We start from the raw sequence: 27368 nt of genomic DNA, 5'->3' as shown, positions 1-27368 counted from the left end.
TCAACTTAATATAGATCCTACAAAAATTCTTATCATTACTAAAATTATTATAGATAAGTTCATTAAATTATTTTCTTTTAAATTATAATAACTATAAAATTTTATATTAAAAAAAATATGTAATAATATAAACAAATAGAATAAGAAACAGTAAATATTAAAGAAATTAAAATTAAAACTACTAAAAATATATTTGCTATTAATATATATACTTCCTCTATAATAAAATCCTTTGAATAAAATCCAGCTATAAATGGAAACCCGCACAAGGCTAAACTAGAAATTATAAATCTCATTATAGTAAAAGGAATTACTTTATTTCAATTCCCTAACAAACAAATATCTTGATTATTTATTAGAGAATGAATAATAATCCCCGCACACATAAATAACAGATTTAAATATTGCATGAGTTAATAAATGATAAAAAGCAACAATCTTTATCCCCATTCCTCAAATCATTATTATTAACCCTAACTGCCTTAAAGTAGATAAAGCAATAATTTTTTTCAAATTATTTTCAACATTAGCTATTAACCCAGATATAAATATAGTCAAAACTGATAAAAATAATAAAAACAAATTTACTTTACTCCCTAATAAAAATCTGTTAAATCGAATCATCAAGAGACACGGTAGTGTCTCGCGCCAAGTACACGCGGAGCGAGACCGACCGTGACTCTTTTACGCGACGCGACGGGTTGCGAGTACTCGAGATGTTGAGATCTCGATAACGAGTGAACGGATCAAGTTCTAAGTAGGCTTGATCGATAGCCTGTGGTCGAATTAGGGGGGGGGGGGTTTTCTTATAATATTTCCGCTACGTGCTCTACGAGCGGAGATATTGCGACGCAAAGTCGAAATGTGAAAATTTTATTTTTAAGATACTTCTACTAACGCTCTCATGTGCCATGCCATCATTTCATTGGCTGGAGTCGCGTCCTTTTCACTTTTTCGACACCAGGGCGGTGCTAGTATCGCCAGTTTCGATATGCACATATGTATATACGTGTGTGTACTGCGCGAGTGCAGATAGTGCGTTTAGCGCGCTGTCACACATCAGTTAACCTATCTTCGAGAGATACGGTAGTACGCGCGGAGTGAGACCGACCGTGACTCTTTACGCGACGCGACGATTAATTCAAGGTAATTGTTTTATGTAATTATCCTATAATTATCTTATTCTATATATTACTGTTACTTATTTTATTGATTTACTGTTTACTTTACTACGTTTACGTGAGTGTTTACATACAGGTTAACCTATATATATTGACGGCAGGGACGGCAGGGAGCTGATACTGAAATCAAGGAGCCTGTTCACACGAGGCGTTTCTGCCGCGCGATTGCGGCCGCGCGTTAACGTTTGCACGAGCCGCACGCTGTCGCGAGGTAAGGTGCGACAACGCGCGCATACGCGCGTACGCGAAACGGCAGTAACACCGTAATCGTGCCGGCGATATACTGAATTTGAATTGCTTCGTGCTTATCTGGAGATTTCGTATCCCTACATCGTGTTACCACCGCTGCCGGAAAAGAAGGTTCTCTACGCTTGGCAGAAAGTGACGACTGACACGTTCGATCCCGACTTCGTTGATCGCAGAAGAGCTGGACTCGAGGTACGTTTCCGATTTGCAATTATAACAGTATCGTGCGATGAATGTTGTACTAACTTCAAAGTCGGAGCATCCTTGTTCACCGCTACGGGATCGACGTAAAGTTTTAGCGGATTTTAATCTTCCAAATTAGCGTCGCAACAATATTAGTCTTCCATTATCTATTGCCTCACAACTTTTCGATTTTAATGTTTTGTAGCTGTATAGTTATTTGTACACAATCGTGATATTAATATACATCAGATTGTTCATTACAGTTCTATGATTTAGAGGAACTGTTTCGTAACGGTGGCCCCGTGCCAGATACAAATTACATATTTCTGGGAGATTTTGTCGATCGGGGCTACTATAGCTTAGAAACGTTTACTCGTCCGCTCACACTTAAAGCTAAATGGTCTGACAGGATAACGTTACTACGCGGTAATCACGAATCTAGACAAATCACGCACGTTTATGTGGATTTTACGGTAATTGGTCTCTTCATTTTCTGTTCTAGATGAATGCCAAAACAAGTACGGCAATGCTAATGTGTGGAAGTACTGTTGTAGGGTATTTGACTTGCTCACAGTTGCTGCCGTGAGTATTTGTATAAAATATTTTTTTAAAAATTGTAACTTTACTTTTGATTACGCTCGAATAAAATTCTGTTTTAGTTAATTGATGAACAGGTTCTTTGTGTACACAGTGGATTGTCTCCAGCTATTAGAACACTAGATCAAATTAGAACGATTAAAAGGAATCAAGAGATTCCACACAAAGGTATTAATTGTATAAAGTGATATGTCATTGCAAAAGTTACATAATAATAAAAGTTACATGACTGGATATTTACTGTTATTATACAATAATAATAAAATGTCGTTGCTTAATTGCCATATTACAGGTGCTTTCTGTGATTTGGTCTGGTCCGATCCAGAAGATGTAGAAACATGGACAGTAAGTCCGCGTGGTGCAGGCTGGCTGTTTGGCAGCAAAGTGACTTACATGTTTATGGAAGTGAATGATCTTAAACTCATCTGTAGGGCGCACCAATTAGTTCAGGAAGGTATGTCTTTGCTCAAATATTTCTGTCGCAGATTTTTTTAAATATCTCAGAAGTATGTATTGATGACGCATATTTTTATCGTGCAGGTTATAGGTACATGTTTAATGACAAACTCGTCACAGTGTGGTCAGCCCCAAATTATTGTTATCGATGTGGTAACATAGCTAGTATCATGCAGTTCACGACAGTGGATCAGAGATCACCCGTGCTGTTCCAGGCAGTGCCTGATTCCGAGAGAGTAATCCCACCTCTAACGCCCACTCCGTACTTTTCGTGATCTATCTTAGTGGCTCATCTGTACGGATGCGGAAGAGAAATGTCTGTGTCTAGACTCTACGGAATCACATGATTTGATTGGCCGGATCCAGGCTGGTACCATGACGGACCCACAGATTCATGAGAATATATCACTGATTATATACATATTACTTTAGAAAATTTTGATTCCCTTAATAGAAATTATTTGATGCGTTCTACGATCAAAGTACGATACTTAGAGAGGACTGAATTGTCGTGTGATTGATCTTATTCAGGGAATGTTCTTTAGATTTTTTAAGAACTTTATCAGGTTTTACATGTTGTAAAGCTAACTTTTATATATCTACATAGTATCTGCCATTGCATCAGCCTGATTTTTGTAGCTCGAGAAAAAAAAACGATATTTTGCATCAGAGCAAATGTGAACATTCTGTGGTCTAGACGCTTTTGCTACTATGTACATTCTGTAGAGCATTCATATCTCAGAGCAGCATTCTGGACTTTAATGTTTAAAAGACTAAGAGCTTTTAAATAATTTATGAGCGCGAATAACGCAAATAGTCCAGTGCTGTGTGTGAATATAAAAAAAAAAGAAAAGAAATATCACGTTTAAACATTCCGGCAAAAAGTACACTCTCTGAGTACAGTGAATGCTTCTCTGACATTACAATCGTTGTGCGTAGAATTCAAGTTTATTAAAGCGTGAGCATATATAGTACTGTTAAGGTCTTCCTGAACATATAAATGATCTGTTGCTGGTACTGTTAGGTACTGTGTGTGCTGCGTACCGTTCTTTTTTCTTCTAAATGCGCAATCGGTGTTCTTGGCAAGAATCGTAAATTCGGCTCTTTTTCGCCGAAGTACAAATAGCGTGTAGCAGTAGCCAAAGTTTTCCTGCTTAGATAAGGAAATCCGATAGCAGGATCGTTATAACATCTGTAGAGAGTTGTCTTATTATTTTTATGCACATGACATTTTTTACGCTTAATTTTAAGAAATTCCGAGCTCAAATATTGTCTTTAAACTACCTTGACACACATTGATGTTCTTTTCAAGAAAGATATCCACCGTTCGTTCGTCACACACACTTCTCTCTTCTATATATATATGTACAAAGCAATATTTTCAAATACTATTGCATCCTCCGAATCTTTGTACAATTTCCAATATCGTATGCCAAATCGCTGTCGTATTGAATAATCGTAATTAGCTAATTGTCATAAGTTCATTAATGTAGGGAGCAACTTGAAAAGAAAAAAAACCGAGACCCTTAGCAATGTGCCTCTAAATTAATAAGCGTTTGTGTAATATAATGATACGATATTGATATGACATAATTAATGGAAATGCACCGGCCATTGCGTATCATAAGCCTGAATTCTGACCATCGATTTTTGCTAGCTCACGATAATTCCTAACCGATCACAGACCCGACAAATACGGCATTGGCATTGTGGCACAAACTGTCAAGTTGAGATTACTCTATTTTGAATTTTGTGATATAGACCGAAGGAGGCGTGTGCAATGATCATGTCGATGTTTATAACGACTCTCCTTGTCGCACCATTCGAAGAGGTGTTTTGCGAAGACCCGTTATTCCAAGAAATGTAATAAACTTTTGAACAGTGCCTTCAGAACTATAACACGACGATCTACTAGAAGTATAAATGCTTTCTTACTGACAGATAATCGATAGACGAACTAACATAAGGACGAAGAATCATACAAATATCAGAGCTTAACGGAGAATGTGTATGAGGAAATTTTTTATCATTTTTTCTTTTTATTCTATTTCATAAGCCTTCCGCTATTGTTTTGGAACGAGCCTTTGCTTTTTCGCGAAATTTTTCTACGATATTTACGTTTTACGATTTTACTACCTTTTAGGACTACTCTTACAATTTTACATCACGCGCGCGCGGTATATTCTCTATTTGTACTACATTTATTATAACGTACAATTACAATTGCGCGATACTTTACGCGAGTAATGTATTACATTAGGTAGAGAGGAGCGCATCTAGAACGAATTGGGACACGGAGCTTGCGTTACAAACTCGACTCGCTACATTTGCAGCCTCCGAGTCGTGAAACGGTTTCGCAACGACGGGAACGCCCTACGTGCGGTACGGATATCATTAGAAATCCTTAAAAAAAAAGAAAAGAAGTATTAGCCTCTGTATCCATTGGGGTGTTCTCGGCGTTTCGTTTACCGGAATGCCTCTGTCTGTGATCGCTTTAATCTTATCAAAGTGTCCAAGCGCTTGCGGCGACTCGATATTAATAATCGGTAAGCTCGCGAGAGAGAGAACAAATAGAGACAATTTGCAAGATAAAAATAAAATAACGAAGACTAATTTAGCTTAATGTGCTCCGTACGGGAGCTTGAACACTGCGCATAATCCTTAAAGATCTCACAGGTAGACACCATTCTAAAACGATCATCATGTACCTTGAAAGTATAGACTTTGTTATGTTAATGTAATGAAGAACGTCTGTAATAAAAATGCGCAAAAAATCGCACTTGATCGCATTGTCAATAATACTAAAAAAAAAAAAAGTGGTAGTATTATACCTCGAAATAACACCTTGTACATACTGTTTATAAAATGCGTAATACTACAAAAAGGCGTGATATCCGTACAAAATTACCTTTTTTAAAATAGAGAAGAACACGATCGCATAGTGCAGACCAAACGCTTTGGACCAAACGCTATGGTACATGAGCATATTTACAGTTCGAAGACCAAGAGGCAGAGCCGCGGAGATACGACGACAAGAAGAAAGATGTCGTCAGCTAACTACCATTGGGGTAGACGAGGCAGAAGACCGAGACAGTAACATAATTATTTTTAAGTCGTATTTTTAAGCAGTAATATAACCCGTCAGTATTATATATTTGTACCTCTGACCATACACATATGAACACACACATACAAAGTGAATATGTGAATATGCTACGTTTCTTATACATACATGAAAACATAATTGCTAAATAAACATTTAATAAAACTATTATATTGTTGTTATTTACTTCATACTTACCAAATCAAGTTTTATTTAATATGTATAATCTATTGTAACTGTAAATAAATATATTATTTACTGTATAATTAAATGCTGGTACATTCAAGAAATTTGTAATTCTAACCTGGATTTATATCCTGTCTAAACTACACATGTATGTTTAAATTGATGTTTTACCTAGTTATTGCACCAATAATGTTTAAATAAATCGTAGCTTTAGTTTTTAACGCAGGAAAATAAAATTTAACGTTTAAGCGCTAACCAATGTTGATGCATTTTTCTGAAGAAATACTTACATATTGATTTTGTTGCATATTCGAAATCTAAAATCCGAGCATGCTAGAAGCACTTTCATTATCTTCAATGTGTCAGGTATTTTAAAAGAACACTAAATTTATCTTTAAAAATAGGCAAAATTCAAGCAGCTGTAACTTTGTTAAAAATGAACAAAATTTAAATTTAAAAAAAGGATTTTAAAGCTTGAAATCTCTACTTTTGAAAGTTTTTATCGTGGATTGAATAAGAAATGAGCATTTTGACTTTGATTGCTCATAACTTTCTTAAAAATCATCGTATTGCAATTCAAAAAACAGATTCTTAAAGCTGAAACTTTGCTTTATTGAACGGTATAATTGCCAAATTTTTTAAAATAACAAATAGACATGATACAAATGGATGAAAATAATGTAAATTATTTTTAAATGCAGAGTACTTAAAAGTACAAAAAAACAAAAAATAAATTTGTTTTATTTGTATCATGTCTACATGTTATTTAAAAAAATCTATTTTCTTAGAAATAATAGTCTGTAACACCTTTAGCTTTACAATCTGTACATACTGTTTGTAAGATATACTCTTTATAAGACTAGTTAGAAGAGGATGCGTAACACTACAAAATGCATGATATCAGTACAAAATTACCTTTTTCAAAAAAGGTAAAAAAAGGCGCCAAGTACACGCGTGGTTGTTACCTCGAAAAAAACCAAGTGGTAGTATCATTAATTTTAAATTTAAAAAAATATAAAATCTATTCTAACCTAGGTGGTAGTAGTTTTAATTTTTCTTAACAAAATTATTATATTACAAAGAATCATTTTAATCACAAAAAATTAAAGAGGTAACATTATAAAATAAAAATATTTAATTAAAATAAAATAAATAAATTTTTCTTGTAAAAAACTGGGCGCTGCTTTTTTAAAGTCAATCCAGACAAATTTGCATAGCGCATAAACATAAGCGTAAGAAATTGATTGGTTTATATATATGTGCAAAAGGAAATAGACCAATCCATCTCTTTATGCATATGCTTATGCACCTATGCAAGTTTGTCTGGATACACCTTAAAAAAGTAGCGCCAAGTTTTTTACAAGAAAAATTTATTTATTTTATTTTAATTAAATATTTGGTAATTATTCAGTTTACACCCCTCACCTCCGATTTTGATGAACTTAGGCTTATTCGACGCGTTTTTGCACGAAACGAACGAATCTGGCAGAAAAAAGTGTCGCTCTGCCCCGCGACGCGAGATATTAACAGTTAAAGTTGACAGGAATCAGGTTATGATTCCCGTCATACCGACGAGATGTAGCGACTGGTAGCGACATAAACATGCCCCGCGGGGGCATATGCGCATGCTCAGTGGCTGCACGCGCATGCTCCGTAGCCACACGCAGTTGAATGCACGAATTTTGAAATTAGCGAACTTAAACAAATGAAGCACAACAATGTTATTGTTAGACACGCGACACGTAATCGCACGCTTGACGCCACGCAACCATGTTGGGCTTGTTAGAGTGGGTATCTAACATATTCCCAAGAAAAGTTAGTAGATTTTTTAATCCAGCATGGTGTTTTGGCAGCTACAATTAAGTGTAGTAAATGTGGCAGTGATATTAATATCAATAAAGAGACATTAATGTATCGATGTAGAAAACGGTACTATGTAAAAAATATACACAAGAAACGTGTCTCGATGCAGTGCGATTTTGACAAAAGTGCCAAAGCAGGTACTTGGTTCGGCAAAAGTCATCTTGACGTGGCAACAATATGCAAAATTGTTGCATGTTTTTTGATGTTGCGACATCCACGTCAAGATGACACTCTGGCTGAAACTGGCGTGTCGTCGGCCACGATTGTAGATTGGTTTAATTTTTGCCGAGAGGTAATTATATTTTAACATATCTTCATAAATACACACACACACACAAAATGTATAAAACAAAATATTAATAATATTATTTCTTCTTACAGGTCTGTGTGTTCTGGGCTGAAAAACATAGTGAGAAACTTGGTGGCCCAGGATGCACAGTAGAAATCGATAAAGCAAAAATTGGAAAAAGAAAATACAATTGTGGTCGGCTCGTAAAAGGTCAATGGATTTTCGGAGGATATGAGCGAGGCACAAAGAAGATTTTCATCGTGCCAGTACAGGATCGAACTGAAGAGACACTTCTGGCGTGTATCAAAGAGTGGATATTGCCAGGCACCACCATCATGTCAGATTGTTGGAAGTCCTATAATTGTTTAAACAATGAAGGCTTCCAACATCTGACGGTAAACCACTCATACAATTTCGTCGATCCTGAAACTGGTGAGAACTTTTTGCCATAGTTAACTATATTATTACTGTTTATTTGTATATTGTTCTAATCTAATCTGTTTAAATCTACAGGCGCGAATACGCAGAGTATAGAGCGTGTTTGGAGAGAAGTTCGCAGTAATATCCCAAGGTATGGAACCAGGGAGGATCACGTCCTTGGATATTTGAGCGAATATCTCTTCAAACGCGCCTATAGCCGCTTGGAGCGTATAGAAAACTTCTTTGATGTCATCGCCGAAATATATCCTCCGACATTCACCTCTGAGGACCAGCCAGGGACATCCAGAGATCAAGAACCAAGTACCAGCACTGCTTGAACACACGTTTCTTGTGTACATTTTTTACATAGTACCGTTTTCTACATCGGTACATTAATATCTCTATCGATATTAATATCATTGCTACATTTACTACACTTAATTGTAGCTGCCAAAATATCATACTGAATTAATAAATGTACTAACTTTTCCTGACAATATGTTATTTAAATTCTATCACCTAACATCCTTGGGTGGTGTAGCGATCATGAGCACACACACATGTGTGTATATCCTGCTTTATAGAAGTTGTGATTTTCGTTAAAGCAGGGCACACACACATGTGTGTATATCCTGCTTTATAGAAGTTGTGATTTTTGTTAAAGCAGGGCACACACACACGTGTGTATGCTCTGCTTTATAGAAGTTATGATTTTCGTTAAAGCAGGGCATATACACGTGTGTGTGTGTGTGCCCAGTACATGCGTGGGCGGGGAAATTTTGCTCCCCTGCACCCCCCTCCCCATGCATGTACTTTATAATTTCGCTTTACAACTTAGCATGTACTTTAAGTTGTAAAGCGAGTTCCACGCTGCCTACCGGCGGGGTGGGTGCGGGGGAGGGGGGGCCGAAGGCCCGCCCCTCGCACCCCCCCGTTGTGTGTGTGTGTGTGTGTGTGTGTCCACGCGAAACGAGGTGCCACATGGGTTCATGACGCGCTTTACAACTTAAAGTACATGCTAAGTTGTAAAGCGAAATTATAAAGTACATGCATGGAAAGGGGGGTGCAGGGGAGCAAAATCCCTTCGCCCACGCATGTACTTAAACGAGCTTGTAAAGCGCGTCATGAACCCATGTGGCACCTCGTTTCGCGTGGACACACACACACACACACACAACGGGGGGGTGCGAGGGGCGGGCCTTCGGCCCCCCCTCCCCCGCACCCACCCGCCGGCAGGCAGCGTGGAACTCGCTTTACAACTTAAAGTACATGCTAAGTTGTAAAGCGAAATTATAAAGTACATGCATGAGGAGGGGGGTGCAGGGGAGCAAAATCCCCCCGCCCACGCATGTACTTAAACGAGCTTGTAAAGCGCGTCATGAACCCATGTGGCACCTCGTTTCGCGTGGACACACACACACACACAGACGTGTGTATGCCCTGCTTTATAGAAGTTGTAATTTTCGTTAAAGCAGGGCACACACACGTGTGTATATGCCCTGCTTTATAGAAGTTGTGATTTTTACATAGAAGTAGCCTGCGGCGGAACCCCTTCCCCCGCATAATAAAACTAAACAAACTCCCAGCGTGATACCTAACTACTTGAATCAAGACGCTTGGTTATTCCGCACGATTGACCAGTCAATAGTCATCATATTTAAAATTGGCGCACTTTTGCATGCGCGTGCGGCCACTGAGCATGCGCGTGCGGCCACTGAGCATGCGTATGTGGCCGCAGGGCATGTTCAGTGTTGCTACATCTCGTCGGTATGACGGGAATCATAACCTGATTTCTGTCAACTTTAACTGTTAATATCTCGCTTCGCGTGGCAGAGCGACACTTTTTTCTGCCAGATTCGGTCGTTTTGAGCAAAAACGCGTCGATTAAGCCTAAGTTCATCAAAATCGGAGGTGAGGGGTGTAAACTGAATAATTACCAAATATTTTTATTTTATAATGTTACCTCCTTAATTTTTTGTGATTAAAATGATTCTTTGTAATATTATAATTTTATCAAGAAGAATTAAAACTACTACCACTTGGGTTGATAGAAAGACCCTTATTAGGAATACAAAGATACATACCACTTGGGTTAAGTTAGGTAACACAATTTTGTTTTATTTTTTAAGAGCCCATACAGCACAAAATATTTTTTCAATATTTTTAAAATATTTTTTAGGAAGATTAAAATAATTTACAAAAATATTTTTAGAATGTTTCTATGTCCGCCAGATCATGTCAGGAAAATATTTTCTAAAATATTTTTAAAAGATTGCAAATAAATATATTCAGTAATATTTGTAAAATATTTTTAAAATATTGCTTTAAAAAATAAAATATGTTTAAAAGGGCATACAAATATTTCAAAAATATTTTTGTAATATTCCTAAAATATTTCTAAAAAAAATTAAAATTAATTTGTAAAATTTTTTAAAAATATTTTAAAAATATTGTAAAATAAAGAATACAAAATTTAATTGTACTTATTTTTATTTATTATATGATACATAGAATCTTATGTTTTAATCTACAGAAAATACAAAAACTGTACAAAATAACAATAAAATCTTTTTTTTTAATAACAGAAACTAAAAAATATATAACATTTGTGTGTGTTCTTAATATAATCAAATATAATACATTCAAATATAATGAAGTTTCTTTTTTCTGCTTTTTTTAAAAAGAGGAATCTTCTCTTTAAACTTTTAAACAAATAATTAATCCATACAGATTGTTATAAATCTTTAAGCATTTTTTTAAAGTGGGAAAAAACCACTTAATCAAGGTATATGCGGAATAAATGCCAGGCTGGAATTTTTCGCTATATCACTCGCACGGAACCATGTCCCATCTCAAAAACAAGCTTTTAATATTAAGCTAGAGTATCTTCTTCCTCATCGTTTTCGTCAAATTCCATGTTGAGAGTAACAGCTGATTTTGTCCTAGTACAAAAAATATAATGTTTGCTTAGCTCAAAAACAAAAAAATGTTTGAATATCTTTGATTTTTATTGCTAACTTACTGTAATCTCTCCTTTGATAGTCTGGTCTTAGAACTGTCCAACCATTTCGAAATGGAAGAAATAATTTCCGCGTCGGTAACGCTTGGATAAGAAAACTGTGCTGCTTCTATTACAAAAGAAAACTATATTATTAAAAATATTAAATATAATTACATTTTTTATATCTTAAATTTACGGCTCCTGAGCTCTCCACGGCCAAGTTGAATATTGTGACATCAGAGGCAAGAAATGATACGCTGATAATTTTTGCGTGCCATTTATAAATAACAAAATATTTGGATAAAACAATATTTCAAATCGCTTTAGCACATTCATAAAACTGCCCAAAAACTATTTTTTTCTCTCGACAGTTAATAAACACCCGTAAAATAAATATGATATAAAATGCAATATAATGAATAAATGTCATATTATTCGCATATATTATAAGTATGCTAAAGCGATTTGAAGTGTTCTTTTATCTAAATATCTTTTTATTTGCAAATGGCATACAAGAATTCTTGGCGTGTAATTTCTCGCCTCTAATGTCACGATCTAACATGGCTGCGGCAAGTATCCAGGAGTCTTACATACTATGGATGCAAGTATTCAATTTGGTACAATAAAATTTCTTTTTGCCCTTTTGGCCTTTATAGCTAAATTCTACCGCAACAGTGTTTGTGATACATGTATTCATTATGTTCCATATAAGATTATGACTACTATAGCCACCTTTAGATATAAAATACTGTATCTGAAAATGTTTAATATTTATGTTAAATTGTATGTAAAGTTAACACAAAACATTATAAATTGTTATTTTTCAATTTCTAACGTAACACATAAAGGAGATCAGCTTCATATGTACAGGGTGTATCAAGACGATACAGAGCGGTACGGCGGGTTGCCCATTCGAGCAGGCGCGCATGGTCGTTCACAATTGCGTTGACTTCGGTGCATCACCTATAATCACTCGCATATCTTTTTTACAATAAAATGAACTTTTTAGCGCCCGAAGTTGCAATACAATTGTGACGGATTTCCGTAGCAGTAACGTTAAAACAGAAGTCGAGATGACAATACAGGTTATAAAATAAATTTTATTAAGAAAACGAAAGACATCTTCTCTCTTACGAAAAAAGCTCGTACCATAGACCATCATAATCATTATATATTATAATTTTATTACTTAAATTATTTTTTGCACACAATGTTTATGCACAGGACAAAAGTCAGCAATTAGCATATGTGTGCAAATTTAAATTATAAGTTGGCTAATAAATTTCATTCAATGTAAGTTTAAATAATGGCAGAAATCACCATTAACAAATCTTACAATATTCATTTTGTTTAATTAATAAATAATTTATCATTAAATTGATAATCAATTTAATATATCAATACTAATGAGCATTATATAATTCTTTATATAAATGATGCTGCTGCATCTTAAAAATCTTAATCTTAATCTCATAAACAAGAGGTTTATTAGTATAAAATATACATTTTAAATATGATGCTAATGAATAGTTTATATAAGGCAAATTATCATAATATTTAATGAATACTTTTCAGTAATAAATTTCTTGTAGATTTATATGAGATTCAGTAGCATTATTTACATAAAGATGCTTATTAGCATCAGTATATTGAATTAATTATTAATGTTAATGATAAAATATTAATATTCTGAAATAAATGTTGTTAGACATAAGATCCGCTGATAATCGTTTTTATCGTTATAAATAACGATGGAAACGGTTATCAGCGGATCTTGTGCCTAATAACATTTATTTCAGATTATTTATATATATATATATATATATATATATATATATATATCGTATATATATAATTTATATTAATTTTTGTATGAAATATTTCGTTCCGTGCAAAATAAAATAATTGAAATAATAAAATAATAATGTATAATAACTATGATCGACTATGATCCAGCTTTCTTGGTAAGAGAAAAATAAGGCATCCCTCGTTTGTCACGTTTACTTTATAAAATGTATTTTCATACCTTGTCACTTTGGCTTCTGTTTTAACCGATCAATGTTGAAGTCTATTAAAATTGAATGTTTCGCATAATTTAAGTGAATGTCTCGTATGTCTGATGGAAATTTGTCGAAAGCGCAGAGATTAAACAAAAATCATCAGTAATCAGTAATATAAATATTAAGATATAAACTCGTTTTTACAAGGTGGCAGTGTCTCATAAACCTGATCTCGTATGTAACCCCATACAAAAAAATCCATAGGTGTTAGAGGTCAGGAGAGCGTGGGGGCCATTCATGCAGAGTGCTATGGATGCCTATCCATCTGTTAGGAAATCTTTGATTTAGTATATTACGAGCGAGAAGGGATGTATGAGCAGGATGGCCATCTTGTTGAAAGATAATATTTGGTAATACAGCCAATGGAACATCTTCTAATAAATTAGGTAATGTTTCCTCCAGGAAAGCGGAATAAACTTCTGCTGTGACGTTAATATTTTCCGGAAAGAAATACGGCCCGATAACTTGATTATCTAAAATTCCCATCCAGACATTAATATGGAATTGGCCCTGGATGTGTGTTTCCTTTCGGCAATGAGGATTTTCCTCCGCATAATGATGTTCATTATGTCTGTTTATGTCTGATAATGGAGCGTATTAATTGTTATTAATTTTTTATTAACCATTTATTCTCTAGCGGTCGACAGCAAAGAGCGATTTTCTCCAAATTTTTAGGGAATCACGTTCTTGCGATAACAAAACGATTCAGCAAGTATTTGCGACAAGACGAGAGAATTGTTCTTTGCTATCGGTCGCTGCAGAATAAATTATTAATAAAAATATAATAACAATTAAAGGAAACCGCGTCTTGTCGTAGATACTTGCTGAATTGTTTTGTTATCACAAGAACGTAATTCCCTAAAAATTTGGAGAAAATCGCTCTTTGCTGTCGACCGCTAGAGAATAAATGGTTAATAAAAAATTAATAACAATTAATACGCTCCATTATCAGACATAAACAGACATAATGAACATCATTATGCGGAGGAAAATCCTCATTGCCGAAAGGAAACACACATCCAGGGCCAATTCCATATTAATGTCTGGATGGGAATTTTAGATAATCAAGTTATCGGGCCGTATTTCTTTCCGGAAAATATTAACGTCACAGCAGAAGTTTATTCCGCTTTCCTGGAGGAAACATTACCTAATTTATTAGAAGATGTTCCATTGGCTGTATTACCAAATATTATCTTTCAACAAGATGGCCATCCTGCTCATACATCCCTTCTCGCTCGTAATATACTAAATCAAAGATTTCCTAACAGATGGATAGGCATCCATAGCACTCTGCATGAATGGCCCCCACGCTCTCCTGACCTCTAACACCTATGGATTTTTTTGTATGGGGTTACATACGAGATCAGGTTTATGAGACACTGCCACCTTGTAAAAACGAGTTTATATCTTAATATTTATATTACTGATTACTGATGATTTTTGTTTAATCTCTGCGCTTTCGACAAATTTCCATCAGACATACGAGACATTCACTTAAATTATGCGAAACATTCAATTTTAATAGACTTCAACATTGATCGGTTAAAACAGAAGCCAAAGTGACAAGGTATGAAAATACATTTTATAAAGTAAACGTGACAAACGAGGGATGCCTTATTTTTCTCTTACCAAGAAAGCTGGATCATAGTCGATCATAGTTATTATACATTATTATTTTATTATTTCAATTATTTTATTTTGCACGGAACGAAATATTTCATACAAAAATTAATATAAATTATATATATACGATATATATATATATATATATATATATATATAAATAATCTGAAATAAATGTTATTAGGCACAAGATCCGCTGATAACCGTTTCCATCGTTATTTATAACGATAAAAACGATTATCAGCGGATCTTATGTCTAACAACATTTATTTCAGAATATTAATATTTTATCATTAACATTAATAATTAATTCAATATACTGATGCTAATAAGCATCTTTATGTAAATAATGCTACTGAATCTCATATAAATCTACAAGAAATTTATTACTGAAAAGTATTCATTAAATATTATGATAATTTGCCTTATATAAACTATTCATTAGCATCATATTTAAAATGTATATTTTATACTAATAAACCTCTTGTTTATGAGATTAAGATTAAGATTTTTAAGATGCAGCAGCATCATTTATATAAAGAATTATATAATGCTCATTAGTATTGATATATTAAATTGATTATCAATTTAATGATAAATTATTTATTAATTAAACAAAATGAATATTGTAAGATTTGTTAATGGTGATTTCTGCCATTATTTAAACTTACATTGAATGAAATTTATTAGCCAACTTATAATTTAAATTTGCACACATATGCTAATTGCTGACTTTTGTCCTGTGCATAAACATTGTGTGCAAAAAATAATTTAAGTAATAAAATTATAATATATAATGATTATGATGGTCTATGGTACGAGCTTTTTTCGTAAGAGAGAAGATGTCTTTCGTTTTCTTAATAAAATTTATTTTATAACCTGTATTGTCATCTCGACTTCTGTTTTAACGTTACTGCTACGGAAATCCGTCACAATTGTATTGCAACTTCGGGCGCTAAAAAGTTCATTTTATTGTAAAAAAGATATGCGAGTGATTATAGGTGATGCACCGAAGTCAACGCAATTGTGAACGACCATGCGCGCCTGCTCGAATGGGCAACCCGCCGTACCGCTCTGTATCGTCTTGATACACCCTGTATATAGCATTCAAAGATATATAGGACACCTAATTTCGTTCCAAGGTCAAAAATATTTTTTTTATACGCCTGTGTTATTAGTAATATGAATTTATTGAAATACTTACTACTTGGCTGAAGAAACTTTTGTTATTCAATCTTATCTCCAGATCCGTCAAATTTTCGAACTTTTTAATAGGAAATAGTTTTGATAACTCTTCGCTGAAGTGTAACTGTGATTGAGGTATTTTTACATGAGAATCTCTCTCCATAGCAGTCAGTCTTGCCATTATCGTTTCATTTTGTAGCTCAATATTGTTTATTTTGTAAAGCATTTTTGTCTGCAGTTCTGAAACAATTCATTTATTACATTAATAATAAAATTACATTTTTATACGTGTTTTATTATAATATACTAAAAATTACTATATACTGTGTGTAAATAATTATCAAGATATTGTAAGCTAAATATTGAAAAAATTATCAAGTTTTATCTCAAAAGGTATTAAGTAAATATAAAATGTTACAGACAAAAGTTGTTCAAATTAATTATTAGAAAAAGATAATACAATAAAAAATAAGGGTTTTATTTAAAAAATTTAACTTGAGCTCTCCTGGGCCCAACACGAGCCTCCGGATCCAAAATCTAATAAGATTTCGTTATTGGCCCCCTTTAAACCCTCTAACTTTTATCTAAAACATTTTTCTAATAAATCAATATTTTCTGAGATAATTGGCCGGAACTTTTGATATGCACCCCATAAATATTATAGTCTATAGATTACTTATAAATTGTCTCACATACCAATTGTATATTGATATGTATCAGAGTTTGTTTCCCATGTGATTCCATTACATGATTTATTGCTCGTTGATAATTCTGTGCTGCTTCTGGCTGCAACAGTTTTTTTTGTTCTAACATAAATTTAACATGTATAACATTCGTTTAAAAGTATCTATTTACAAAACTAATAGCAAATAAAAATTTAAAATTAAGATCTAGAATTGCAAGTTTAATTTTCTTGAGTTTAAAAGTACAAAACATTGGCATAATAACATTGATTTTTTTATGATTACAGCACCTTTACTCTGTACATGGCAAATGATAAATGTTGATATGTATTTAACATATTTTTTTCTGTCTAACATAAAATTGCTTACTATTGCGTTACTGTAGCTAACATTAATACTAATCAAGAAAATTTATTTTTATGCAACATTACAACTTTAATGTTCAATATCTTTCCAGTGTCCAGAGAATAATATGTCACTGATTCTGTCCTCAGTTGCTTCTGTAACTACATTGTAGTCAATATTTGTTGCTATTCTATGGAATATCCTATCAATTACTTGTTTCAATAATTAAAAGCATAACATAAATTGTATAGTAACTACCTTAAATCAAGTGCAATAAAATATAAAGTAAAATAAATGAAATTATTTTCTAAAAATACGAACTTTAAACCAAAAAAGATGGAATTGCCATAATCACAATTCAGCAGATAGACGAGGTAATTGTCTTAAACTACTTATTTGATATTTGTAAATATTTAGTTACCTCTTTTGTTGACGAAAGAATGTCTACAAAATTTCCCAGTTATATCTTTCAATGGTTCTAGTAATGATTGGCCAGATTTACTTTTATTTTTGGATTTATCAGTCTCGTTATATTCATCATTACCAGAATCTGACAGATCTGCTTGCACTTCAATATCCGATGCCATACTGGATTCTCTTTTCTCCGTTAGATCTAAAACAAAATTGTTATTTTCTACATTTATGTTAAATGAAGTAAATGTATGAATAACCACAATATTATGTTTTAATAAAAAAAAAACGAAAAAAGAACAAAATTTACAAATATAACAGTTTATATGCGTATAACAGCCAAGATGTAATAGAAAAGTGCATAATTATTATTATAGACTTGCTTAATAATAAATAAATAAATACATACATACATTAATAATAACAAAATAAATACAATAAAGAATCAACGTAATTGTACTAGCTGTTATTTTAATCATACATATTATAAGTTACCTTTCTTATCAACTATGATACGTTTCGGAAATGTGACTTTTTTATTTTCAATTATTTTAACTTTTGACTTAGTTGATTGAGATACAGCTTCTGCAGTTGTTGACAAGGTAGATGGCTGTTGTGGATATGGTATATCAATTTTTTTTTTCACTGGTTGAGATTGTTCATTATTGTCATTGTAATATATATCAGTTTCAGGATATTTATTATGTCTTTGATGTCGAGTTCGTTTCATTTTATCCACATCGCTTACGTCCGAAATTTCATCTATATATTTCAATTTTTCTTGGGCATCCTCGTAAGTATCTGGAAGACAATTATTCCATGAGATACAAAACACTATTAAAAATAATTTAAAATGACATTACATTTATTTTTAAAAGAAGCAAACATCTAATAGCATTAAAAGCAAAAATTTAATTATGAATCAAAACCTTAAATAATTGTTGAAAACAATACATTATGTATTTTTACGGTTAACAATAATAACAAGTTTAGAAATATTTCTACTGTTTAAGCAAAGATTTTTTTACAAAGACAATAGATCAAAATTCGTACTGAACTGGTTACTTGGTGTAGAAAAATTATAAGCCTGTACAGAATTGTTAAAATTTCTTGAGTTAACACTTTAATAGCAACAGTTGTTATTTGTAAATATTTTCTGACTGACCTGCCGTTTTGATGACGTCAAGAACACAATATTCGTACCATTGCTCTGTCGGGGCTAATAATTTCTTTTTTGCTTTAATAATCTTATTCGAGTCTTTTGAAGAGAACGGAGGCCACTTCGAAACCATTTTGTCCTTATTTAGCCATATCGTCGGTATGACATCAAGTCCCTCTTCAAATTGTACTATAGAGAACATTTTCTAACATGCAGGTAAACAAATTATTATATTGTAATTAACATTTCACAAAGCTTAATAAAAGTCATTATAAGAAGCTTAATAAAAGTCTCTCACTATAAGAATTTTTTTATCTTGAAAACCAATCAAATAAATAAGTTTTTTATGAAAAAATTAGTTTTTACTTTTAAGAGCTACGACAACGGAAGTATTCGATATTCGGTCTAAGCTAGATCTTGGTAGCTTAATAATATTTTTAAGTGAAATTAAAAATGGCTATTTTTCTAACTAATTTAATCCATTTAATTCTTATCGGTCTTATTTCACTTATTGGAAATATTCAAATTTTATACATCTTTTTGTTGAAAAAAAAAACATCACTTTAGATCTTAATAAAATTGGTCCATTGTAACATCAGTCACATCTTTATGTCGACTTTTCAGTTTACTACGTAAAAAAGAAGAAACAAAAGCAGCAAAAATATCTTACAATTTCTAAAAATTCCTTCTGACTTCCCTAATGAACTTACAATTTAGAAATCTTTTTCTGTTTCTTTCGTTTATAACTTTATTGAAATAAAATATGGCACTTTTTTGATAAATAAAAAAAATTGTTTCAATTTACAATATATTTATTATCATAACTCCTAAACATGAATGTTAACAACACATGAAAAAGTGCAACAAAAATTATTTAAAAAATTTAAGAATGTAAAATCGAACAGCTTGCAAATCTCAATAATATAATTTATGTATGTATTAAGGATTTTATTAAATAAATAGAGAAGTCCACATTGTAATGTACAATAACAAAAATTAATAAAAAATTGTTGACATCTCATTATATGTTTTATATTTACTAAAAATTAGCAACATTTTGTGTATGAATAATAGGAAATATAATTATATAACTGCGATAAAGCATTTTATACATTTTGCAGAATATGTCTTCATATACCCATGCTTCAACCGGTTTATAATTAGAATCAGTAACAATTTTAATATTAATAAATGTTGAAGAGCATGGTTTTGTATATAGTTGTTTATTTTTCTCTTCCAATTGTTTGCCTATTATATATAATTTATTTTGGGATATAGCAAAGTTACAAATTTCAACAATAATCCCATTTGTAAGTTGTACGCAATTATTTCGATCGTCAGTAGAATTTAGGACTAAATTATTAGTTTGTAATATCTTATATTGAAACTCATAATGCAAATCATAAGTTACTGGGCCTGTATTATGAGCTTGCTTTAAATAAACATTATCTATGTAACGAATTTTATTACATTTTTTAAAGTTATCTTGTGCCTTATCTTGTATGTATTGATGGCTTATATAATCTAATTCAGAAATTCTTCTAGCAATCTGCTGAAGTGGTTTCTCTCCTTTTCTAAGTAAACATTTTAGCGATTTCAGATAATTTTCGAAGACAAATGCACTGAAGGTCTCTAATGCCCCGAATTTTTGTACATCTGCCGACAGATGCAACAGATTATGAATGTTAAACGTTACATATCTTTTTCCGTAAATAGTTTCAAAACATTGTACAAAATGTTGTAGAAGTTCCCCTGCGTAAATGACGTTATTTGATTCTTTTATTAGGCTGGAATTTGCAAGTATTGTCACAGCCACATGCAAAGTTAAAAAATTATCATATAAATCGTCTTTTAATATATTTTGTAGCACTAAAGGACCCCAATACAATAAAAATTGTCTGAATTCCGTGGCTTTCCATTTCCTCCACTCTTTCAAATGTCTAGGGCATCTAGCAAATTCTGTAGGCTTGTATTTTTTTAAATTCAGCAACCTATTAGAAATTTGATCGATTTCATTTGCTGATAATCTAATACCAAGAGGACCTGATAACCACAGCCGTATTAATGTACGCATCACACCCAGATAAACTAAGTGCATGGGGTCTAACACAACATTTGATACTAAACCTACAAAAGGTAATTTATTTAGTATCGTTTCTCCACGTTGGTAATCATCTATGTAAGCTAATTGTTTGAATTCGTCATCTGTTCTTAAATGACCAATTGATCCGGGAAAGCATACTGTGCCATCAATGCATTCACCTTCGATTTTACATTTAGTGCAACTATTATAACCACTGTGATACTTAACCCTTAAATGCCACCCGGGGTCCAGCGGACCCCAGACCCTTTAGAATGATATATTTTCAAATGTTCCCGCCAAATATGGAGCTCATATTTATTTATTTATTATTTTTTATTTTTTTGATTTTGGAGCCAACATTTTAACTGTTGGCGATCTTAATTTTTTATACTATGTTAAAATTGAAATTTTAACAATATAAGCATTTTATTCTCTTTTCTAAGCCTTGAACAACATTGAAAATAATTTTCATAACTAAATATAAAAAAATCAATAAGTAAGGAGACATTTTTCATGCTGGGGTCTTTTAGACCCCATGTGTCATTTACGAGATTCTTGAGAGGTGTGGCATTTAAGGGTTAACATTCAGAATGTAAGACTTAGCTGGAGAATCACATACAAATGCAACAATTCTAATAACGTAAGTCTTATTATTGTAATAAAATCCGTTGTTAATTAATGTCACGGCTTCTTTGACAAAACACTGTAGATATTCATTACAATTTTCAGGCTTTCCTACTCCGCAATAAATTCCAATAGGATGTACAATGTTTAACATAGAGTCAGAGCATAAAATAGGCCACAGACTTTTACTTGTGGATTCTCCTACAGGGGCTCCATCAATATTTATTGTTAAATGTAAAATATCAAAGGTGAAAGGCTGCATCTTAAGACGTTGTTCAATAATTTTTTGTACTGCAATGGTTAACCCAAAATGACAATAATGCCCATGTCCCATAACAACAATATCAGTAGATCGTGGAGTACACAATAAAGTACGAGCATCCATAGGCAAAGTAACATTTGGAATTTCATTCAGAATACGTAACAAAGAGGATACAGCATTTAATGGTATTTTAAATTGTTGAGTCCAAATGCATAGTTTTTGTTGTAATTTCTCTTTTCGCTGTTCTGAAGTACATTCAAATAAACTACTTGTTTCATCGTCCACAATAACTTCTTCATCTTCAACTACGACATATTCGTTATTATCATCATCATCCCGAATTTCTACGTCCAATTCAAACTCATTCTCACTGAATTGTTCAATATCTGAGGTATAAGTTACATTAGTAATATCCAATAAATCATCAACATAATCGACATTGTCATTTGGCGATAAAGAATTTGAAGGATCTGTGAGCTGTACATTATTGTCACAGACTTGAGCACCATTACAATATGTATTAGCATTCGTAGAAGATTCGGCAAGATTATCTTCACTAAAAATTCGGCTATGAATTTCGTTCAAGTCACTTAATGTTTGCTGACTAATTATACGACGCTTGTGCCTTTCACTATATACGTCCACAGTCTTTTTTCGTTCATTAAACATTGTTGACAGAAAACTAAACAAATTACAAAGGAAGCGAGATAATAAGACTATATATTCAATGTAACAACGTAATTGTATAGTTGCTAGCGAAAAATGAAACAATATGAGACGTTCTCTTACTTTTCAAAAATCATGCGCATTCTATATATAATAGTTGAAAAATAATACTAAACCTAGAATGGATTGAAACGACATCCGGTAAGGACACAAAAAGAAACAAAGGTAACAAAAGGAAAAAGGCAAAAACAAGCAAAACAGAAATTGTTAAACAATTAAATTGAATATCTTACCTTTCACTATAAACTCGTCTTTTTCTTCTTTTTTTGGTATGGTCTTCTTTTCACGTTGGAGAAAAAAAAAAGGTAAACTGAGGCAAGAAGTTCAGCTGAAACAAACAAGCCTTATATTATTACATAAAAACGCGTGTACTTAAAGGTTATAACCTAGAGAGCGTACTTAAAAGTTAACCTAACGTACAGATTGAAATAATATCCGAGTCTCGACTGAGTGCTCTCAGGTGTCCCCGACCTCCTGCCAAAACGAACTCCCGACGGCTCGGTTGCGCGGAGTTGAGCACGCTCGGCTTCGCCGCGAGAGCTCTCGCTACCGTAGCCACAGGACTCCGCAATTTCTCCGTGTCGCAGATCGCGTTCCTGCCCGAGTTTAGAATACTTCTCGTTATATCGCCCGAGTGTGCATGCACTACCGAATCGTTGTAATATACCGCGTTCCGTTCGTCCGTCCTACCGCCCGAGTGCACCAGCACTACCGATCGTTGTAATATATACCACGTTCCGTTCGTCCATCCTACCGCCCGAGTGTACAGGCACTACCGCATCGTTGTAATATACCGCGTTCCGTTCGTAAGGACACAAAAAAAACAAAGATAACGAAAGGAAGAAAACCAATAATAAGCAAAACCGAAATTAAAAATGAATAAATTAAATATCTTACCTTTCACTAAACTCGTCTCTTTCTTCTTTCAGTTGAGATCGAGAATTCGAATTCCGAGACTGACTGCGCACAGAGACCAGAGACAAAGTCGCACGTACATATATACAGCCAGATCGAATGCTTTTGCTCGAATGATCGCTGCCTGCGCTGCCAGCTGGCTGCCAGTGCTGCACTGCTGCCACGCCCCACGCCCCACGCTTGCCACTGCTGCCAGTGTTGCCAGCAGCCATGAACCAGAGGATCGATCATGTATCTTTTCCCCTAGGACGGAACGTGAAAAATGAAAAGTTTATCTCTTTCTATTCAACACCAATAGAAAGAGATAGTTACATGAAACTTCTCACTTTTCACGTTTCCGCTCTAGGGAAAAAGTTACATGATCGCTACCCAGGCTGCGTGCTGCGTGTGCTGCCAGGCCAGCATGTGTGCTACCCCCTCCACACTCCGCGAGAGAACTTAGAAAATTTTTGCTCGGGCGGCGCCGGAGATAACGACGGCGGCGCGAAAGCCACACCGCAAGGACTTAGAAAATTTAAAATAATATTTTTTAAATATTTTGGAACAAGATAATAAAACAATATATATATATATATTTAAATTAATATTTTAAAAATATATTTCAAATATTTCAGAAAATATTATCTGGATGGTAAAGAAAAACATTTTAAAAAATATTTCTAAAAGATTCTTAAAATATTCTTAAAAATGTTACCACAAAACGTTTTCAAACCATTTTAAAATATTCCTAAAATCATTTTAAAATGTTTCTTGCAATATTTTTATAGAAATATTTATACATATTTTTTGAAAATATTTTGTGCTGTATGGGAGTAGTTGCACTACAATTATTTTTCAAAGCAATATATATATTCTCTTTGTAGTTGGCGTAATTTAAAGATTTCATATATTTTTTTGAAATAACATATCACTTAGGTTGAGTTTGGTAACGCAATTTTGTGATATAATAATAATTTTGTTAAGGTGTATATGTATATATATACCTATATATATTCTCTCTTTGTAATTGGCGCAGTATTAAAAGATTTCACATATTTTTTTTAAATAAATACCACTTGTTATTTAAGTTTTTTTAGGTAGATATCACTTGGATTGAATAAAGTAACAATTTTGTAATATAATAATTTTGTTAAGAAAAATTAAAGCTACTACCACCTAGGTTAGAATAGATTTTATATTTTTTTTAATTTAAAATTAATGATATTACCACTTGGTTTTTTTCGAGGTAACAACCACGCGTGTACTTGGCGCCTTTTTTTATCTTTTTTGAAAAAGGTAAATTTGTACTGATTAAATAAACCCCAGCAGTAACTAAAGTTGAAGAATGAACTAGCGCTGAAACTGGTGTTGGAGCTGCTATTGCCATGGGTAATCACGTAGAAAAAGGAATTTGAGCTCTTTTTCTAATTGCAGCTAATAATATTATGAATATTAATAATTTATCCTCCCTTAACATTCAATAATTTCACCTCCCTTTTATTAACAATAACCCAATCCTTATCAACAACCCCACATCACCCACTCGATTACATAAAACAGTAACTATTCCTGAATTATGAGATATAAAATTTTGATAGTAAATTACTAAACAATAAGAAACTAACCCCAATCCATCCCACCCAAATAAAATTCTAATAATCCTAGGAGAAATAATTATTAAAATCATAGATATAATAAACAAAATCACTAAATAAATAAAACGTTCAATAAATTTTTCCCTATATATATATATATATATATATATATATATATATATATATAACTATATACTATAATTATAGAAGAAATCAAAAAAATAAAGCTAATAAATAATAACGAAATTCAATCAATAAAAATAAAAATTTCTATATTTACAGAATTAACTCTTATTATTATCCACTCTATTATAACTACAAAATCTAGATAATTTATTAATAACCTTAATAGAAATAAAAATAAAAACATTAAAAATATTAAATAATAATAAACAAAAATATTTAAAATAACTTAAGATACTTTAAAATATAATTTTATAATTCCACAAATTAATGTTTTCTCTTAAACTACTTAAATACATAAATATTAATAAATTTATTAAAATTAAAATTAGAGGCATTATATGTAAAATTACAACCAAATATTCCTTTATCACACCTAAATTAAACTTAGTTTCTAAATATACACTCTCCCCATGCTGAACATAAGAAAATAAATATAATGAATAAGCTCTTCTAAAAAAACAAACTAATACTAAAAAAATTATTATCATTATATCTCAATTTAAAACTACCCCTAACATTAATATCTCTCTAAAAAATCCTAAAGAAAAAGGAAACAAAAAATTAATTACACATAACAAAAATCACAATATTCTTATCCTAGGAAATCCTCTTATCATTCCTTTATTTATAACTAATAATCGACTAAAAGTTCGCTCATAATACAAATTTACCATATAAAATAAACCGGATAAACATAACCCATGAGAAATCATCATAATATACCCCCTTAAAAATCCTAACTTAAATAAAGTTAATATCCTACATAATATTATATTTATATGAACAACAGAAGAATAAGCTACTAATCTTTTTATATCCACCTGAGTCATACACACTAACCTTATCAATATCCCCCCTACAATTCCAATTCTAATAATTAATCAATTAAACTTTAATCTCATCTTAATAAATATTTCTAAAAATCGAATTAACCCATATCTCCCTATTTTTAATAAAACTCCCGCCAAAATTATTGATCCATAAACAGGTGCCTCTACATGAGCCTTGGGAAGTCAAATATGTATTAAATAAATTGGCATTTTAATGTAAAAAGCTATGAAAATTATTAAAAATCCTCCAAATCTAAATATAACTCTTCTTATTAAAATTTTTATTAAAACAAATTTTAAGGTTATTCTACAAAAATAAAAATTAAAAATATAAACCAACAAGGGCGCAGAAATCAATAACATATAAACTATTAAATAATATGAAGATATTAACCGCTCAGGATTGCCCCCTCAATATACAATTAATATAAAAGTAGGGATTAATCTTACCTCAAACATAAAATAAAATATAAATAAATCCAATGACATAAAAAATAACATTAATACTAATAATAAATTAATAAAAACTATAATCTTAATTTCTCCCTCTTTTTGTAAACGTATCAACATTAACCCTACAATTCAAAAACTTATCATAAATTAATCACACAGAATAATAATCTATACCCAAATACTTAAAAACTATATTTAATAAAATCTGTTAAATTCATTGCGTAAAATATAAGATTTTGCAATCTATATAGACAATTATAATTTAATTATAATTGTTGTAACGAATCGTCACCGCGTTTCAACCAAGCATTCTTGGTCATTTTAAATTGATGTAATTTTAGATGCTTATAATATAAGCGGTAAACAGAGACTGATATTTAAAATACATCCTTACCTTTTCCTAACATTCTTACCTTTTTCCTTTGCCACACTTCTGCTTTCTCTTTCTCTCTCTCTCTCTCTCTCTCTCTCTCTCTCTCTCTCTCTCTCTCTCTCTCTCTCTCTCTCTCTCTCTCTCTCTCTCTCTCTCTCTCTCTCTCTCTCTCTCTCTCTCTCTCTCTTTCTTATTATTTCTCTCTCTCTCTGTCTCTCTGTCTCTCTCTCTAATATTATCTAATATAGGTAAGATTATCATTAAAAATTTTGCTAAATAGAAAGAAAAATTTGCACATTCAAGATTTTGCAATCTATATAGATAATATAGATAAGATTATCATAAAAAAAT

At 32.3% G+C, this 27368-nt stretch overlaps 3 protein-coding genes and 1 pseudogene across 3 annotated transcripts; 2 read left to right on the top strand and 2 right to left on the bottom strand.

The window, feature by feature from the left end:
• LOC139786642 (NADH-ubiquinone oxidoreductase chain 5-like) lies at window positions 1-25308 on the bottom strand (annotated as a pseudogene).
• Window positions 2103-3520, top strand: LOC139786643 (serine/threonine-protein phosphatase 6 catalytic subunit-like; the record flags this gene model as incomplete). The annotated part of the gene is made up of 4 exons (XM_071725777.1): window positions 2103-2192; window positions 2270-2375; window positions 2500-2661; window positions 2748-3520. Coding segments are annotated over 4 exons (549 nt in total), but the record flags the coding sequence as incomplete, so codon positions are not given.
• Window positions 7919-9021, top strand: LOC139786640 (uncharacterized). The gene is made up of 3 exons (XM_071725774.1): window positions 7919-8107; window positions 8188-8536; window positions 8618-9021. The coding sequence occupies exons 1-3, from the start codon at window positions 7919-7921 to the stop codon at window positions 8860-8862; spliced, it is 783 nt and encodes a 260-aa protein (XP_071581875.1). The 3' UTR covers window positions 8863-9021.
• On the bottom strand, window positions 10997-23008 carry LOC139786641 (uncharacterized). Its single transcript, XM_071725775.1, has 8 exons — window positions 22920-23008; window positions 18998-19180; window positions 18328-18633; window positions 17843-18034; window positions 17090-17179; window positions 16413-16633; window positions 11547-11652; window positions 10997-11466 (listed from the first exon to the last, which is right to left on the bottom strand). Exons 2-8 carry the CDS (start codon window positions 19122-19124, stop codon window positions 11402-11404), a joined length of 1107 nt encoding a protein of 368 aa, XP_071581876.1. The 5' UTR covers window positions 19125-19180; window positions 22920-23008; the 3' UTR covers window positions 10997-11401.
• Window positions 25309-27368: the final 2060 nt, after the last annotated feature.

The sequence above is a fragment of the Temnothorax nylanderi genome, unplaced genomic scaffold (assembly GCF_030848795.1).
Source record: "Temnothorax nylanderi isolate EJ_2023f unplaced genomic scaffold, tnyl_v1.0 TNYL_tig1096_pilon, whole genome shotgun sequence".
Taxonomy (NCBI): domain Eukaryota; kingdom Metazoa; phylum Arthropoda; class Insecta; order Hymenoptera; family Formicidae; genus Temnothorax; species Temnothorax nylanderi.
Note: the sequence above shows the minus strand (reverse complement) of the source record. Positions and strands in the feature narration are given on the sequence as shown.

What these genes read in the sequence shown, in the direction of transcription:
- LOC139786641 (XM_071725775.1), bottom strand. Translation starts at nt 19,124, where the DNA reads ATGGTTTCGAAGTGGCCTCCGTTCTCTTCAAAAGACTCGAATAAGATT. An exon ending in TTCTTTCGTCAACAAAAGAG is followed by an intron (nt 17,180 to 17,842) that starts GTAACTAAATAT and finishes AAACTGTTGCAG; the next exon opens with CCAGAAGCAGCACAGAATTA. An exon ending in TACATATCAATATACAATTG is followed by an intron (nt 16,634 to 17,089) that starts GTATGTGAGACA and finishes GAATTGTTTCAG; the next exon opens with AACTGCAGACAAAAATGCTT.
- LOC139786640 (XM_071725774.1), top strand. Translation starts at nt 7,919, where the DNA reads ATGCAGTGCGATTTTGACAAAAGTGCCAAAGCAGGTACTTGGTTCGGC. An exon ending in GGTTTAATTTTTGCCGAGAG is followed by an intron (nt 8,108 to 8,187) that starts GTAATTATATTT and finishes TAATATTATTTC; the next exon opens with TTCTTACAGGTCTGTGTGTT. An exon ending in TTTCGTCGATCCTGAAACTG is followed by an intron (nt 8,537 to 8,617) that starts GTGAGAACTTTT and finishes TTAAATCTACAG; the next exon opens with GCGCGAATACGCAGAGTATA.